The 17004-nt window shown below is 48.0% G+C and overlaps 1 protein-coding gene across 14 annotated transcripts in view; it reads right to left on the bottom strand.

Annotated features, from left to right (window-relative positions):
• Positions 1-241: 241 nt before the first annotated feature.
• TENM4 (teneurin transmembrane protein 4) overlaps positions 242-17004 on the bottom strand; it is a 2724551-nt gene continuing 2707788 nt past the window's right edge. For all 14 annotated transcript variants that reach the window (XM_074335694.2, XM_074335702.2, XM_074335700.2 and 11 more), the window contains 3 exons: positions 14684-16298; positions 9837-9979; positions 242-5738 (listed from right to left, as the gene is read on the bottom strand). In XM_074335694.2, coding sequence (XP_074191795.2) covers positions 4980-5738; positions 9837-9979; positions 14684-16298 — 2517 coding nt within the window. In that variant the 3' untranslated portion in view covers positions 242-4979. The remainder of the gene's footprint in view (positions 5739-9836; positions 9980-14683; positions 16299-17004) is intronic.

The following is a 17004-nucleotide window of genomic DNA, read 5'->3' as shown; positions in this document are numbered from 1 at the left end:
AACTGCACTTGCAAGCCGCAGTCCGTGCTTGCTAGCGTAGCCACGGCAGTTATATTAGTGGCTAATGGCTAACTGGTAACAGCTGATGCCCATCTGCTACCTGAGCCAGCACCTTTCCATGTGAGGTCGAGAGCCTGGGAACTGCTCTCCTGGCTGTGTCCCCACAGAAGCATCTAGAGGTGCAAACTCAGAGGACTGGCTCAGGCAGACACTGCTTTCTAAACAAAAGCCACCAAACACCTTTAAACACAAAATAGTCTTTTATTTGTCAACGAAGGCTACACGGGATCACTTCTGGTTTTGTTTTTATGCCTTTTTTGTTTTTTCTAGAAGGTATCTACATCTGCATTTATTTACAGCCTTGTTGGTATTTACAGTCAAGAATACAGTGTTAGAAACACAAAAGTGTTGAGAAAAAAACTTCTCAAAATTAGTTTCAGACTTCAGGAAAACTATTTCCACATGGTAAGGCCAGAGTCTCCAGTGTTGGTTGTCCAGAGGCAGCTTGGGAAAGTCCTTTTGCCGAAGCTGCAGGTTCAGAAGTCTTCAAAAACAACAGGCAGGTTTAGAAAAGTGGGATTCTGGTGTTGGGTGAATCCTGGGCTGCCGGGCACCACCAGACAATTGTGACCCAACTTCTGCCACGATAGCTGAGCCACCCGAGGATTGGTTCTCTGTTGGCAGTTTGCCCGCAGAATCAATCACATTTTCTTGGGGACCAAGGGATGCCCAGTATCATGCCTTTGGCATTCCAGAGGGGGTAAGAAACCCGACATTGGCCCCATGTGGGCCTCCCCCCACTCTGATCTTCCACATTCATGATGAAAACTAAGAGCTCACCGCTGTCTGGGGTGGCCAAATACACAAGGCTGGTTTTTGAGAATGTAAAGGTTGGAGAGGATAAAGTTTCTATCACCTGAGCAATGAGTCTTTAAAACGAGTTTGCTGCTTTTGGAAGGTTAAATCAACTACAGAGTTCTTTCTTTTAATCCCCTCCCCTTAAAAAAAATAGACAAGTGTATAAACCTCGCTGGGAATTATGAACCTTAAAAGGAGGGCTTTTAGTCCTAACGGGGATCCCAAGGGAAAAAGAAAAAGAAATTGGGTTCTTTCTGGGACCTCCCCACCCTGCCCCCCAGGTGGCGGGCCCCAGTTCAGGATCCAAAGCCACAGCCTGGGCATAATGGTTGTTGTGAGGACTGGATTTGACTTTGAGCACTGGAGATCAAACCCCAAAGCTGGGGACCCTGCCGAAGCCTGGCAAGCTCCTTCCTTCTGGGCACCAAGCTCAGCGTCACTGCCCTCACCATGTGACGACCACACGTGACAAGGCTGCAGATGTGAAACTGCATTCTAAGATTTCACATGGAAAGCCTTGTCTTTGCATAATGGAAACACCTGCCATCTATAAAGGTGGTACTTAACAGTCACAGCTGAAAAGGTCTTTTTTTTTTTTTAACAAAACTGATTCCTTGTTATGTGTTATAAAAACACCGCCCAGGTTGACTCACCTTCCTCGCCTTACCATCACCTTCTGCTCCCTGCCCCACCCTGATTATTTAAAAAGCACACCCCCTGGCCACTCTCAACCTCTTTGTAACAATCCTTAGGAATTGTTTGAAATCCTCCATCCCTAGGTAGAAATCAGGTACTGGTCTATTCCTTGGCTTAATTCTTAGCCAATGATTCTGAGAGACAAGCCATCAGAGGCTGACAAAGGTGTAATTTACTATGGCGTTTCTTCCCCTTTGTTACAGCTCTGCCCTCCAACGATGTCTGTCTGGAGGGTGGGTAAAAAGGAAATCTCATCTTATAAAAAACAAAGTTGGGGAAGCACTGAAATCCTATTTAAGATGATGGCAGAGGGGCTGAGGATGAGGGGCCGATGGCAGCTGTGGAGGGTAAGGGAGAAGGCAGGACCTCTTCCAAAACAAACCTTTTTCTAGGGTCAGATGTCAACATCTCGCCAAATCATGAAGCTGGGCCAGTGATGGAGGGCTGGTTGCTCCAAGGAATGGACACATTTTGGTGGGTTAGTGCCAAAAGGATGGGTATCATCAAGGAGAGGATTTGATGCCTGGAGGCCATTAAATAGGCACCAGGGAACTCTGGCTTATGCCTTCAGATTCACTCTTGCTGCAAGATTAGAACTGCTGCTCTCAGCAGAAAGACAGACTGAGAAGAGAGGCACTGAGTCACCTACCAGCCCGAATGGAAACCAACTCCAAACCGGCCAACCAAACCAAGGCCGGAAGCAGCAGCTCCAATAGCCACAGCACTGATATAAAACTGGGGTGTATCATGCTGCCCAGCCACACCTGAGGTCCTTTCTCTAAACCTTGGGGATGCTTCAACTTCTCCCTGCACAGAAGCTGGGCCTCCTTGGTAGGCAGCCCAGGAAGAATACAGCATTGTTCATTTAAAGAAAAGAAGCGCTCAATAATTCTGCGTTTTTGATCTTTCAAAGCCCACACTACTACTGCGGTGGGGGTGGGGGTGGAGGGTGAGAGGGTTGGGCAGGTGCAGGGAGATGACCCCCTTGGCTCTCATGCTGCCTCTGACCTCCAAGTAGATGTCCCCAGCAGGTCGTGACTGACGTCAGGCAGCCAGGATGGAACCGATCAACTAGACCAATGGGCAGGAGAGCTTTGCCCAGGGACCCCCTTTTATCCAGAGTACGTTTTGAGAGGCATAAAGTCGATTTTGGATAAAAAACTGTGTTCTTCAGACCAAACTGTTTTCCATCACCTCCAAGAATGATCCTGCTGGATGGGAGCCCACCACCAGCTCCTGCCGTGTAGGGTGGATCCAAGGAGCACTGCCTCCGACTCAGCGGAGCTCTGGCCCCAGAGGCACTGGGCAAGCAGTGGACACACAGGCCAAGGCGCATACACTGTCACAGCAGTGTAACGTTTTTTGGAAACAGGAAGAGCACTTAGCAAATCACATCCTCTCATCCCAGTGGGATGACATAAGGCGAAACCTCCTTTCCCGAGAAGCTGTGGATGCCTCCCTCTGCCAGGCAGAACCCAGACGACACGCCGCTCCGATTCTCATGCAGGGAGAGAACTTCTTGGTTTCATTAACTTGTGTAATATTCTGAAGACTCTGTGAGTAAGGCTATAAAGGTGCCATGAGCGTATCAGTCCAACAAGGTTGCCACGGGGAATAGCTCAGACTCAGAATTCATTTTCCACACATAATGTAAATGTAACCCATAAAAGTCCCATTTTCTATGAAGCCCAACTCAAAAGGAAGCACTTGGCTTCCCCTCCTGGTCTCCCAGAGCCTCCTGAGTGGTAATGACAATGGTAATTAGGCAGAAGGACCAGGAACAAGGAACTCCTAGCTCTTGCTGCCACTCTCCCCTCCCCTCCATGCTTCCCTTGGCCTGGTTGGCTGCCGCCTCTCCCTGGCATGCCTTCCAGGTGTGGGTCATCCCTGCTCCTGAGAGGGCTTAAGCCTTTTCCCAATGACCTCAGGCATAGGTCTTTAGAGGGTCAACTGTAGCCTGGCCTCCAGGATCCATGGGTACCAGCCTCAGGAACCTCCCTAATCCGGGTGGGGTTGCATGACACCACCAGGCCACACCAAATTAGCTCTTTCCTTCTTTTTTCTTAATCTTTCTTTAAAACCCTGGTTGGGATCCTCTAGAGGGGAAGCTGTTTTAGAAGAACTTCACAGAAGGAATTTCCTGAAAGCCTCTCCTGCTGCGTCCCAGCTCTGCAATTAGCCCATATGTGGAAGGCAGAGGACCCCTTCAGGAGCTGGTTAGCAAGATGCTTGGCTCACGCCTTCTTCTCTTTGGCTGACTTTTTCTTAAACATCTTTCCAAAATTAAAGGCCACCAAGCACCCCTCTCCACACTCCTCTTTCTCAGTGGTGGCAGCTGAGCAGTGGAGGGAAGACACCCAAAGTCATGGGGAAAAGGCTTCACCTAGGAAGGTAGGCTGGTATCCTTGCCACCACTACCATTCCTTTGCCATGGTGGCCCTCCCCTCCCTGGACATGGTGCCCACACTGAGGGCTTGCTGTGCAGTGCTGGTTCTCATCCAACTTTGGGAGACAGGAGGAGATGAATGAGGAACATCATGGGAGGACCCACCAACCACAGACATCCTGGGGTCTCTGCCTCTTGGTGGGGATGAGGCTCTAAGCCCCAGGATGTTATGTCACCAGACTGGGGAAAGGACCCAGGAGACACTTTCTCCATCCCAGCATGGGGGTGGCACTGACAATTACACAGGATTTGCAAAAAGGGTAGGGGGTTTCATCTAGCATCAAAATATAAAGTTTGGACAGGAATTTGGGGCAGCTTGAAAAAGGTGCTGAATGACATCATGAAACTTCCCGGAGAAAGATGATGCCATCTGTGGTCCTCCAGAGGCACGAAACACAGTGAGTAAAAAGCCATCACTCATCTGCGGGAGCTTAGCCAAGGATCCTCAGGTCCTGCAGACCCACCTTCCAGACCCCCCTAGAAGTTTGATACTGGCCTGTTACTCTCTGCACCCCTCACTCCTGCCCGACCCCCATGGAGGAAAAGGTTGCACATGAGACAAATTAGCACAGACACTCGTGTCTCACATCACACTGGGTACCGAGGGACAGACAAGGACACACCCCAGGAGATATGTCTCAGAGTGGAGAAATGTACCCCAAACAACAAGGAAAAATCCTCAGGGAAAAATGGAACAAGAGACAATAAAGTTTTCATTGTGATCACACTACAGAAAAAAAAAATACCTTCTCTTCTTTGCAAAAAATGTGTGAAGGCCAATTTTGTGTTTTTCTTTTCTTAAAAAAAAGGATGTTGCACGAGTTACAATGCAACCAGTATCTTGTTGTTGTTGTTGTTGTTTGTTTCTTTTCTGCACTTGTTAAAAAAATGATTTTTTTTTTTTTTTTTTTAAAAAGTACAACACAGTCACAAAAGAGTAGCTGTCTTTGGCAAGAAGTCCAGGCCGTAGTCCTCTCTGTCACCTTCGACCCATCTCGCTCTGTCTCATGAAGTGGATATTGGTGGCGCTGTCTGACAGTTCTGGGTACTGCTCCACGGAGATCACGAAGAAGCCATCGTAGCCTTGAACCCGCCCTGCATTCAGCACCTGCTGCTTCTCCCCCTCTGTCCAGGCCCGCAGGCCTTCCTCCCCTTCCCGAAGTCGCTGCTGCTCACGGGCCCACGCCTGGCGCACGGCTCTCTGCCGGGCCAGCTCTAGCACCCGCGCCTTCTCCTCATCCAGCGTCGTCCCGTAGCGCGTGTTCAAGCACAGCGCCCCGTACTGGAGCTGGATGTCTGTGTAGCGTCTAGTCCTGCCATTGAGCATCGTGTTGATCTGGGACACCGTGACATTGACCCCATTCTCCAGGGTTCGTCGCCCCCCACTGAGGCCCAGGATGGCCAGGTCGCCGTCAGAAGGCCCTGGTTTCACAAAGTAGTGGGTGTCCACCCCGTCGATGGTGAAATGCAGGTTCTCTAGGTAGTGGGCATTGTTTAAGATGGCAGCAATCCTCCGCCCGTCTTCGTTGGCCACACTGATGATGTCTGTGGTCACTCGGCCATCCTTCAAGGCAAACTTGACCCCCTTGCCAAAGACTGAGCCACTGGATGCAAACTTCTTTGTCTTCGGGGTTTGCTGGCAGCTGGTGATTGTTGAGCCGTAGAGCTGGTCAAAACGTTCTAGGGTGACGAAGGCCTTGAGCTGTTTCTGCACTTCACACTGCACCCCAAGGATGGACTGATGAGAGGAAGGGAGAGAGAGAGAGAGAGAATGAGACAAAGGAAAAAAAATACCCAAGATCCTGGAGAATCAGCTTAGATAACTAAGTCAAATCTATACATACCGTGTTTCCTCGAAAATAAGACCTAGCCGGACAATCAGCTCTAAGGCATCTTTTGGAGCAAAAATTAATATAAGACCTGGTCTTATTTTACCATAAGACTGGGTATAATATAATGTAATAAAATGTAATGTGATATCATATAATATAATACTGGATCTTATATAATACCGGGTCTTACGTTAATTTTTGCTCCAAAAGACGCATTACAGCTGACCGTCCGTCCAGGTCTTACTTTCGGGCAAACACGGTATTTATTAATGGTAGCATGCAGCTATACCGCTGATCACTACAGCAGCCAGCCATCCTCTATCCACCCAATCACCCATCCTTCCATTCAGAAACTGTTCAGAGAGCACCTACTTTGAGTCAGGCCCTTTCCTGAGCACTGGAAATACAACAATGAATCAGATGTCATCTTTCCCTTGAAGAACTCACCATTTGGTGGGGAAAGACATGTGACAACAAAAAAACTACAATCGAATGTGATAACTGGTAGTCTAAGAGAAGTAATAGCTATAGATAACATGTCTTCATCTTTGAGCTAAATAATTCCCGTTCATTATCTCATTTGCTCTCTATATTAACGTTATATAGCAGGTACTATTACTATTCTGATTTTACATCTAAGGAAACTGAGGCTCAAAGAGGTTGTCACTGGCCCACAGTCATACAACTGGTAAGTGTTCAAGCCGACATTTGAACTCAGGTCTGATGATAGAGGCTCAGTTTTAAGGGCTGCTGGAATAGGGGAGAACAAACAGGGCTCAGAATATCTCAGCCTGAAGGTGGAGGAGCGAGGTGGAGAAGGTGGGGTTGTTCAAGGATAAGGGGGTGATGTTAGATGGAGGAATGGCAAGAAACGTATTCTTGGCACGAAGGTAAGATAACAAGCAAGTAGTGATTTATATAAACCCTCTTACCCTGCTTTACTGCTCTCTGCCATGTTTATAAATGATATTGAAGGAAGGCCTCCTCCCCACAGTGCTTCCTGGGGGCTCGTCAGGAGTCCCTGCTCTTGGCTGCTCTGGGGGACAGGTTGGGCCCTGTCTCCTTGACATACCACCTACTTGTCCCTCCCATGGCCTGGGGAGCTTGGCGGAGCAGCAGTCTCCTGGGCCTTATCAGCAACTCGGGGAAATGGCTTTAGAAACAGGCCCACCCGCTTCTCATTGAAATTAAGTCCTCTTTATAATTAATAGAACCCTGTCTGTGAACAATTATTTCCTAGAGTTTCACGAAAGTTGGAGTGCTCAACAACAAAGATCTCCGATGTCTGCCAAGGGCAGAAATCAATAATTCATTGACAGGAGAGGTTGGCAAACAGGCTGTCAGAGACTGGGGCTCTGAGCAGTGGAGAAGGGAACCTGGTGGTGGGAGAAGAGCTGAGCTGCTGGAATCAGCCCTGGGAACAGGCCGTGCTGTGGGCATGGGGGCAGCCCAGGGGACAGTGGGGCCTGCGGAGGGGCTGAGGGGCAGGGCTAGGGCAACAGAGAGCAGCAGAAAGAGGATGGGCTTTGTGGCCAGATGGATGTGGGCTCTCATCACGTTCTGCCACTTTTCAGCTGAGCAACCCTGGGCAACTTTCACTCTGAACCCTGGTCTCCTCATTTGTAAAATGTGGGAAAATGCCTAACTCAAGAGGTTGTCTATTTCTTTTAACCATTTGTTCATTCAGTGAGAGTTTTCCATGCACCTTCTGTGGGCTAGGTGGTATGCTGGTTACCCAATAAGACCCAGTACTTGCCCTTTTGGAGTTCACCGTCTAGTGAAGATACAGGAAAGAAAACAGGAACTAAAATTTAATGTGGTGAGTGCTGTGAAAGAGGAAACTAGAGGGTGCTGCCAGAGCAGAGAGGTACAGAATCACATTCTCCTGAGTCTAGGGGAAGGAGGCAGCTAAGCTGAAACCTCATGCAATCAGGCTGGAGTAAGAAATATGGAAGTGTAAGTTTCTGCCCACCAGCAGTGTGTGATCTGGCAACCCCGTTTTTTCCCTCAGGCTGGGGTCCCCCTGGACCGGGATCCCCTTGAAGGTCTGGTCTCTGCCTGATTCATTCCTGCTTTCATTAGGTGCAGCGTGGGGCCTGGAAGAGCCAGCTCCTAGTAGTACAGACATTATGAATGGGGGCGGTGACGGGGGTGGGGGGGAGAAATGAGAAAATGGATGCCTGAAGTGGGGGTGGGATATAACTGTTTCTAAAGATCTTTACAGCTATGATTCTAGGAGTCTTTGAAATTGGGGTCATAAAAGGAAGACAAGAGAAAGTAACATTTTTTGAGCATCCACAGACATGTCTGGGTTTGAATCCCAGCTCTGCCCCTTCCATGCTGTGTGGCATTGGAAAGCCTCAGGCATGAAGTCTGTAAAATTGATATGGGCCAAGTGAGTAGACTCCCCACTGAAAAACTTTAAGTTTTCTTTCCTATAGAGATTTTAAGTTTCCTTCTCCTTCAAGTTTCCTTTTTCCCAGTTTTTTTGCTCCTACCCTCTGCTTTAGATAATTACCCTAAAACTTATGATTTATACTTGACTGTAATCATTGAAGTCTAATGTTCTTCCCAACCTGTTCTGGGCCCAGCTCCTGAACAACTGAGTGACTGGTTGAAAGGCCACAGGCTCCATAGAGCTAACAGATTTATTAATTAAAATCTATTTTTCTTCATTCAGGGGCCTTGGGGATACAGACGATACCCCAGCAAGATTATCAGTCCCAACCAAAGAAGCCAACGTGGTCTTCCAGGCAGATCTCGAGACCCCTTCCTCTCATCTAAGATCAGAAGGGCGAGAGTTCCGTGAATCCCCAATAGGTAGAGACAGCTCTACTCCCCTGCCCAGCAGGAAGCAGATACAGAACAAAAGACCTCCTGTCCCTCAACTTCCCATAGAGATTTTATGGGAATCACAGCTCTCAAGGAGTAAACAAGGCAGGCAGTTAGAGAGGCATCGGGTGACTGCTTTCCTGCACGTCCAACACAACCCACAGAATGCGACTGTCCAAAACGTCCCCTTTTTACTATAATTATATACCCCAATGAGGAAACAAATGGGTACAAAATACCCAACAAGATTAAACCGGTCACTCATGCCTGTGCAGTGAAGGCCACAATGACCTTCATTTTACCTGGGCCTCATTATACTATCATTAGAATATCATACATATGCCTAGAAGTTCCTTAATATCATTATAACAGACTGGATTCTGGGAAGGAACATGCACAGTCTAAAAAGATGAGGTAGTAGCCCCTAGTCAATCACAGGTGTCAATCAAGTGGTCCCATGCCCGGAAAGGAACAGCCCATTCTAGAGAAAAAACAGGAAAAAAACTCCAAGTCTTCGCCAGTTGGGGCCTTTGAGCCTTTTGAGCATGTTCTTTTGCTTGGTCTGCTCCAAACTCTTTGGAGTGTACTTTCTCTTCTAATAATGGCCCTTGAGCCACTGCTTTCTGCTCGGGCCGGCTCCTATCTCTTTGAAGTGTACTTTTTTCCCTAATAAACTGCTCTTTCACTATTTTACCTCGGTATCTCATTCAATTCTTTGCTCGAGATGCTGTGCCAAGAAGGGCCTGCTCTCTGGTAACAAAACGAGAACAATAATACCAGGGGATAATTGTGAGTTAACTTGTTTAAAATACCTCACGCAAGGCCAGGTGCGTTCAGGTGCTCAGAAAAATTGTATTTAGAACACACCTTCCCTCCTTGCACTTTTGTTCTGGGTAGTGACAAAAGCTCATAGTTTTTCTTGTGTTAACTCCAAACTCAGTGTAACATACAAAACTCCTTAATAGAACTTGTGAGGGTCTGTGTGCCATCACAGCTGGGTCCACAGTGGCTCGCCAGTGGTAGGGTTACTACCTGCTGAACAGTTTCTGGCAGGCACTGTGGACAAACCACATGTTTCCATCATTGGCCCAAGCTTTCCTGAAAAGCTGGTGGGATGCACTCCTGTAATGTCTGATTGGCAAGAGAGGTGGGCGGCCATGTGCATGAATTACCTTGCTGTTGTCCCACTCCTGAGTTTTCATCTGCGTGTGGACAAGCTCGTAGGATGGCTCCATGGCATCCATGTCTGGCTTGGGATAGCCAGGGATCACATTGTGAAGCTGGAATCCAAAGGTGAGCAGCCAGCTGTTGACATCTGGGGGGGAGAGAAGCACAGATATCCCCACGGGGTAAGTGGATCTCAGAGGTGACATGTCCTAATAAAGCAGCCTAGAATTGGGCTGCAGGTGGGCGTGAGGGTGTGGAGTGCTGCTGGTGGGGGAGTCAGCTGGGATACGCACCTTGGAAAACGGTTTCATGGTATTAAGCTGAACATACTCTTGGGACCTAGCATCCCATCCTTGGCCTAAACCTAAGTGAGATGTAACTTATGTAGAGCCTAGATTTCCAGACTCCTCTTTTACTCCATCTCCCCCTTCAGCTTCATACCCAGGGGCAGCTGTAGGACAGGTGAAGATGCCTCCATACCCAGCCCCCAACGTCTATAGGAAACACTGGCAGAGGACCACCACTCCCAAAGGAGACATTTTAATGAATGACTTTCAAAGAGAAAATTCACTTAAGAAACAAATCTTCCCTCCTCTCCTAATCCTCTTCGCAGAGATCGGAGCCTCAGGGCTGAAGTGCCACAGGACAAGGAGATGGCCTGTACCAAAGATCAAAGAGTCCTCCCTCCCCACCCCCACCCAGTCCTGCCTTGTACTTACTCTGACAGCCTGAGGAAGTCACTTAACCTCCCAGTCTTTAGATTGGACTCTAGCCCCAGAGACATGGGATTTATTGATTAAAACATTCCTTGGGCATTACTAGTTATAAAATGTTAGGTATAGGGACAGGTAGGATTTTGCCATGAAAGAATGGAATCAGGAAGCCATAAGATAAGGAAAAGAAAGAGGGTGGAGGGTGTGTGCTCAGCTACTTGGCTCACTGTTGCTGAACGCCTTTTATGTGCCTAGAACTGTGTCACACGGACCCTTGCACACTCAGGACCCTCAGGGGGAGATGAGACATGGGCATGAATAATGTTGATACAAGAAAAAAAGATGAAAGGAGGGCAGAAGTCTTTCAGTTGGACAGACTGATGAAGTCTTCATGGAGAAGGTGGCAGTTAAACCAAACGTTGAAAGCTGGGTAAATTCCACCAGGCTTCAATGGAGATAAAGGGGAGCCCTTTAAGCAAAGATTGGTGTACAAGGCAAGAGCTGGAGAGGGGAGATGAGTGCAGGGCATGTTCAGAGAGTGCAGAGAGTGCAGTTTAGCAAGGCAGAGAACCAGAAAGAAAAATTGTGGCTGGAGGAGGAAGAGCCTGGATGGCAGGTAGGAGGTGACGTGGGGCCTCCAGGAGAGAGTGTCCCAGCATGGCCCAGCCTTCCTTGGGAAGGGCAGCTGAAGACGCCAAAGTGGTGCTGATCACAGACTTGGAATCCAACGTCTGGGGAAGGCACATTTGGAGCTGAGCCTCAGAGCCAGCAATTCTGTCCTTTGGGGGCCAAGAGCCATGTCCCTCTCCCCGCTGCATCCCATGTTACCTTCCACTTAAAGAACCTCATGTTTGCCTTTCTTTCTTTCTTTTGGTTTTGTGGCTGTCCCAGAGCCCCTCCTTGGGTGTGAAAACTGGAGGAGCTGAGATGAAGGGGTGGGAGAAAGGAAAGCTTGGAAACCCAGCTTCTACTTTTAGAAAGATCATATAAGGGAAAGAACATGGTGAAGCAAGACAAAGCCCAGGTCCAGACGTTGGCTTGCCAACTTGCAAACTGTGTGAACTTGGGCAGTTTACTTAACTTCTCTGAGGCTAAGTTTCCTTGTCTGCCAATTGATGGTAGAAACGATTTCCACTAAATCATGGAGAAGAACACTAATAGTGTTAGCATTTGGGGCAGCTATCATATAGCAGGAACTGTCCTCAGTTTGCTACATAAATGATTGGATTGAATGTATTTTACAGTGTGCAGTTTGGTTCCTGGCTCATAGGAGGTTTCGTGTTTCCTTAAACCCATGCCTCCAAGGCCCTCGACCTCCATTTCCTCATTTGTAACACGAGGCACTTGGACCAGCTTTTCTCCAAAGTCCCTTTCCTACTGAGTTTCTAAGAATTTCTGATTCTGTGACTCTTGGCAGATGGTTCTTTGGGAAATTAAAACAAACAGAAAGGAGGAGGAGGGGATCCCTACAAAGCCATTTTGCCTGAGGCTGAGAACTTGCATCAGAATTTGCAGTCACAAAGGAAAGCTTCTATCAGAAATACTGCGAATTCCCAGGAATCCAGGGGGCTGAAAAGAGGGCTGGGCCTTAATTATAAGTGATGGAAGGTGGGAAACTTTCTCATGATGCCTTGAGGAAAAATGCTGAAAATTGTTTTATTCAGTTTCCTTTTTTTTTTTTTAACTACAGTGCTTTTCTGAAGAGTTGGGAAGTTTACTCTTCCTTCTTATGACATCAGAGGCAGACATTTCCCTCATGTTAAAAGGCTCCTCTTTACCCATTTGTCCCAGACTGCCGTGTGGTGGCCTGGGACAGTGATGAATAATAATAATCCCTTTCACAAGTGCACAGCCTTGCATTTTACAAAGTGAATTCAAATCCAAGAATGAGGATTTTGGAATCCGTGCAGAGTTCTAACTTCAGCCTTGCCACTTCTTAGCTGTCCAGTGACTTTATCTCTCTGACCCTCATTTTCCTCCGCTGTAAATGGAGTCAGTAATCCCTACGTCGCAAGCTGCAAGTCAGGGTTAAGCATAATAGTATATGTACATGACGATTTTTGGTGGACATATTTTGGTTGCCTTCCTGGCATACATTCTTCCTTCTCACTCTTTCTTTTTGGGGTCTTCATGTAGTTTTAGGAAAGCTGACTCCACTTAAGAGTTCAGCAATGGAGCACGTGACCTAGGCTGAGCCAATCAGTGCATTTATCTCCCGAGCCATAGTGATTGGCTCAGGGGTTGCCATGTGACCTAAGCCATGTGACCTAAATTGGAGTATATCTCAGAAGCCTTGAAGAAATTTTTGAAAAAAGATGCTCTTTTGATTATTGCTGTTGCTGGATGTGAATGAGGTTGCATGTAGCCCACGTGGACGCTAAAAGGCAAGGTTTAGTGAGAATTAGTAGTATTTTGGTTTTTAGTAGTAAAATCGTTTGTTTGCATCACTTTTTTTTTCAGCTACAATAACCTACGAAAACATCTCACAGGTAACTTATTGGAGGGTGAGGCAGGGGTGTGATTAATGCAGACAGATATAATGGAAATGTCCTTCCAATATGTTAAGCTTTTCTAGAGCCGGCAGCAAGTTGAGCACAGTGAATGCTGTGAAACCTTGTGGGGATATTCCTGTTCATCCACAGCCCCCAAGGGCGTTTACATCACACCTGCCCGCCACTGTGTTCTCTCGTCTTCCCCACTCTTGGGACGCCCAACATGACCACCTGATTCTCTCAACATGGTCATCTGGAATTCTTCCCTGAAAGAGGGATCCTCCAATTGCTGTCAGTAGAAACAGGGTCCAGACTGGGCCACCAAGTTTGGGGACCTGGAAGCCATGTCCCTAAGGGACACTCATGTGAGCTGTGCATCCTGCCCTGTCTACACTCTTATATGTACAGGTCCCTCTCCCTGGGTTGCCCTTCTCCCCATTACTTGATGGGAAGTGGGTCTCAAATATTGGCTGTTCCCTCCTGTGTTGTGCCTCCTGTGTTTTAAGGGGCATCAGTGCAACCCCTCACCATGGGCCCCTCACACTGGATAGCAATGGTCTCCCCTCCTGCAGTGTGAATTCCTGGAGGGCAGGGGTCATCTTTCTATCCTCAGTGCCTCAAACGGTAGCTGCACAGAAGAGGCATTTGCTGAATGAATGAAAATACGGGGTAAGAGGATTGTGTTGTAGGACAAAAGAGGGGGAGACTACTAGGTTTACAAGTTGGAATATGCCCAGTTTTTGCCCACCACAAACTCTCTTCTATAAAAAGTGCTGGCTTCATCCAGACCTGAATCCCCATAGCCACTCTGACTCTTGAGGTCTTCTGTGACTAGCCAGGGAGTGGCTGCTCGGGGGGAGGACTGCGGCTGCTGGAGACATTTCTGGCCTGTGTGACCTATGAGACACTTTATACTCAAGCTGGATTCACAGCAGTGGAAAGCAAAGCCCACTTTTTAAATCAGAGGGTAGAGGTAAGGGAACCAACGTGAACCATGCATTGTGCTAGGCAGGTTCTAAAATGTATCTCATTTTACCTTTGCAACCATCCTACCAGGTAAGTGTTTTTCCCCCCGCTCCTATTTGTCTGCCTGTTCTTTGCTCTTTTGTCTCTCTTTTCCTATTCTCTTTGGATGGATCTTTTGTTAGTTTCATTTTATCTCCACCATTGACTGATTAGCTATGCCTCGGTTTATTTTTCCTAGAGTGGTTGCTTTAGGATTTACAATGGGCATATTTAACTTACCGAGTCAGGGTAGGTATTCTAACTTCAATTCACAAATCAGGAATTCAGGGAAGTTAAATAATTTTTGTGATTGTCATAGTTTAGAAGTGGTGGACACTTTGCCCAGTTCTGTCTGTCTCCAAAGTCTGAATTTTCTATTACATCATCCCAAATAAGATAACTGACTTTTTTAGCCATATCTTCACCCAACTTATCAGGGACTCATAGTCAGCCTGATCTCTGGGTCAGAAGCTCCCAAAGTGTATTCTAAGGAATGCATCAATCAAGATATTAGTGTTTGATGATTACAAAAAGGGTCAAATAAGTTTTAGAAACAGTGGGTAAATACATTAAACAGTTCTTTTTACAATAGGAGTTCTCAGAACCTTTCATAAGATGAAATGCACGAGCCCCAGTCCTCACCTGTCATGAAGCACTTGATGTCCTGAGAGTTGCTGATGGGATTGTTGTTTTTAAACATGTAGAGATTAAAAGGCATGATGTTGTTGCTACTAAGGTGCTTCCACAACTCATGGTCTGGGCTAGTCCAACGACCAGCCAGCACATCATAATCCCGTCGGCCCATGTGGACGAGCTTGGTGAGAGGATCATAGAGGCCACCATGGTAGCCAATGATGATTTGGAAGTTGGGGTTGGTGTCCATGTAGATCTCCCCATAGGCCGTGTACAGGATCTGCTTGATCATCAAGCCTGTTCCACTGAAGACAGCAAGAGGAGTCCCGATGTTGTCGCAAGCTATGTAAAACTCATCACCGCTGCTCAGCTCCATGGCAAAGAGGTGTCCTTGCAGGTCGTAGTAGAGGGATGTGATCTCAGAGCTGGAGTGGTTGTAGAGGTGGGTGACCTTGGTAGGGTTGGTCAGGTCTGCATAGAAGAACTGTAGGTGGTGGCTGTGGCTGGTCTTGCTAGACACCCGCCGTCCCAGGCCATCGTAGCGGTACCTGACGCTCCAGCCACCAGCCCGGTTGTACGCCTTGATGAGCAGGCCAGCTGAGTTGTACTCAAAGACGTCACCGCCGCGCTGCCTCAGGAAGCCATCCTCGTCCATCTTGTATTGTACGTCACCCAGCCTAGTGATGCGGTCACGGAGATCGTACCTTAGCGGGGTGAGCCGTGCACTGTTCCCAGGGCTCAGTAAGTGCAGGTTCCCATTGAGGTCATAGCTGTACCGCCAGAGTGGCTTGTCATTGATGGAAACGGTCTGCAGCTGGCCGTCAGCGTCATATTCATAGGAGTAGCGGGTGGTGTTGGCATAGGGTCCCACTTTCAGCTCCTTCTTCACGACTCGTCCCATGTTATCGTATTGGACAGTCATCCAGTACATGAGCGAGCGGAAAATCTCGTACTGCACTTCCTTCATCCGCCCGTACGCATCAAAGTGCTTGGTGTGAGTCATGACCGCAGTGGTGATGATTTGGTTAATGTCATAGTAGATGACACCAAACTTCCCAAACTGCTCAGTTTTGCCTGACACGTCGTCATAGCGATAGAGATCGATGGGCAGCGGGGTCTCGTTGATCACGGCCTGCATGCTGGTCACCCGGAAACTGTTGTCATAGTTGTAGTCAAAACGAGCATTGACCATGCCTTCCTCGGTGAAACGGAAGATCTGGCGGTCGATCAGGGGCCCGATTTGACGGTAGCGGATGGTACAGGTGAAGCCCTCGTTCTGTAGGTTGATGGTTTTCAGCATGCCGGCGGTCTCGTCGTAGGTGAAGCTCACCTTGGTGGTGTCGTACAGCATCTCGGCTAGCTTCGACAGCTTGCCGTACTTGTATATCACCCTGCGGCCGGTGCCCAGGTAGAAGGTGTGGAGGAGGTGGCCGTCCTCAGTGAAGTCCTGGATGACTGAGGCATTGCCCTCAGGGGGCTGGTAGATGTTCCTGTAATAGCCCACTGAACGAATGGTCTCTAGCGTCTGCCGGGCCACGTTGGGCATTGTTACAGAAGAGAGGCGGTCGTTCTTGTCGAACTCAAAGATATACTGCCTCTGGCTGTGAAGGAGCAGCACCATGGACTGGAGGGAAAGGAAAACCAGAGATGAGAGCAGGGTGGTGGGGAGGAAGGGTAGGTCTGTGTGCCCAAGACTTAAGGAAAGGAATGAAAGACCAAGGAAACTGGTGGTTCTCCTAAGTTATGCCCACACCTGAGCTTTCCAACCAATGTGTCATAAGATACTGCAGTGGGTACAGATGTGCTCAAATAAGGATTTCCTTCAGTCCTCGGCCTGGCAGGGCCTGGGGCCGGGCCTCAGAGCACTCAGGCAATTGTCCTTCTTACGGTGAGCAGCCTTGTCTGTTTGCCCCTGTGAAGGGCACAAAAATGATGATTTCAGTGTGGAACGGGGTATAAGAAAGGTTGGAAGCACTGGCCTAAAGTATGTGTAGCCTCCTGTCTCCTGGCTTCCTTGCTCCAGAATCCTCTTAAATCAATTTCCCTATTCAAGTGAGAATGATTTTCCTAAAACACCATCTGACAATGTCTATTGACTGCTAAACAACTTCTGTTGACTCCTTGTGGCCTTCAGGATAAAGACCATGTCTGAGAAAGTTGTTTAAGGCTTTGCACAATTGTTTATGTAGTAACGGGTCACATGGTAATGGGAAAACCTGGCTTCTAACAACGGACTCATTGTGTGGCCCTGGTAAAGTTCTTTCCCTCTCTGGGCTTGGTTTTGTAGTATGCTGGATGACCTGCATGGTCTCCCTTAGCACTACTAATTG

This window comes from Rhinolophus sinicus, chromosome 14 (genome assembly GCF_057876585.1).
Source record: "Rhinolophus sinicus isolate RSI-liver-muscle chromosome 14, RSI-T2T, whole genome shotgun sequence".
NCBI classification, from domain to species: Eukaryota; Metazoa; Chordata; class Mammalia; order Chiroptera; family Rhinolophidae; genus Rhinolophus; species Rhinolophus sinicus.
Note: the sequence above shows the minus strand (reverse complement) of the source record. Positions and strands in the feature narration are given on the sequence as shown.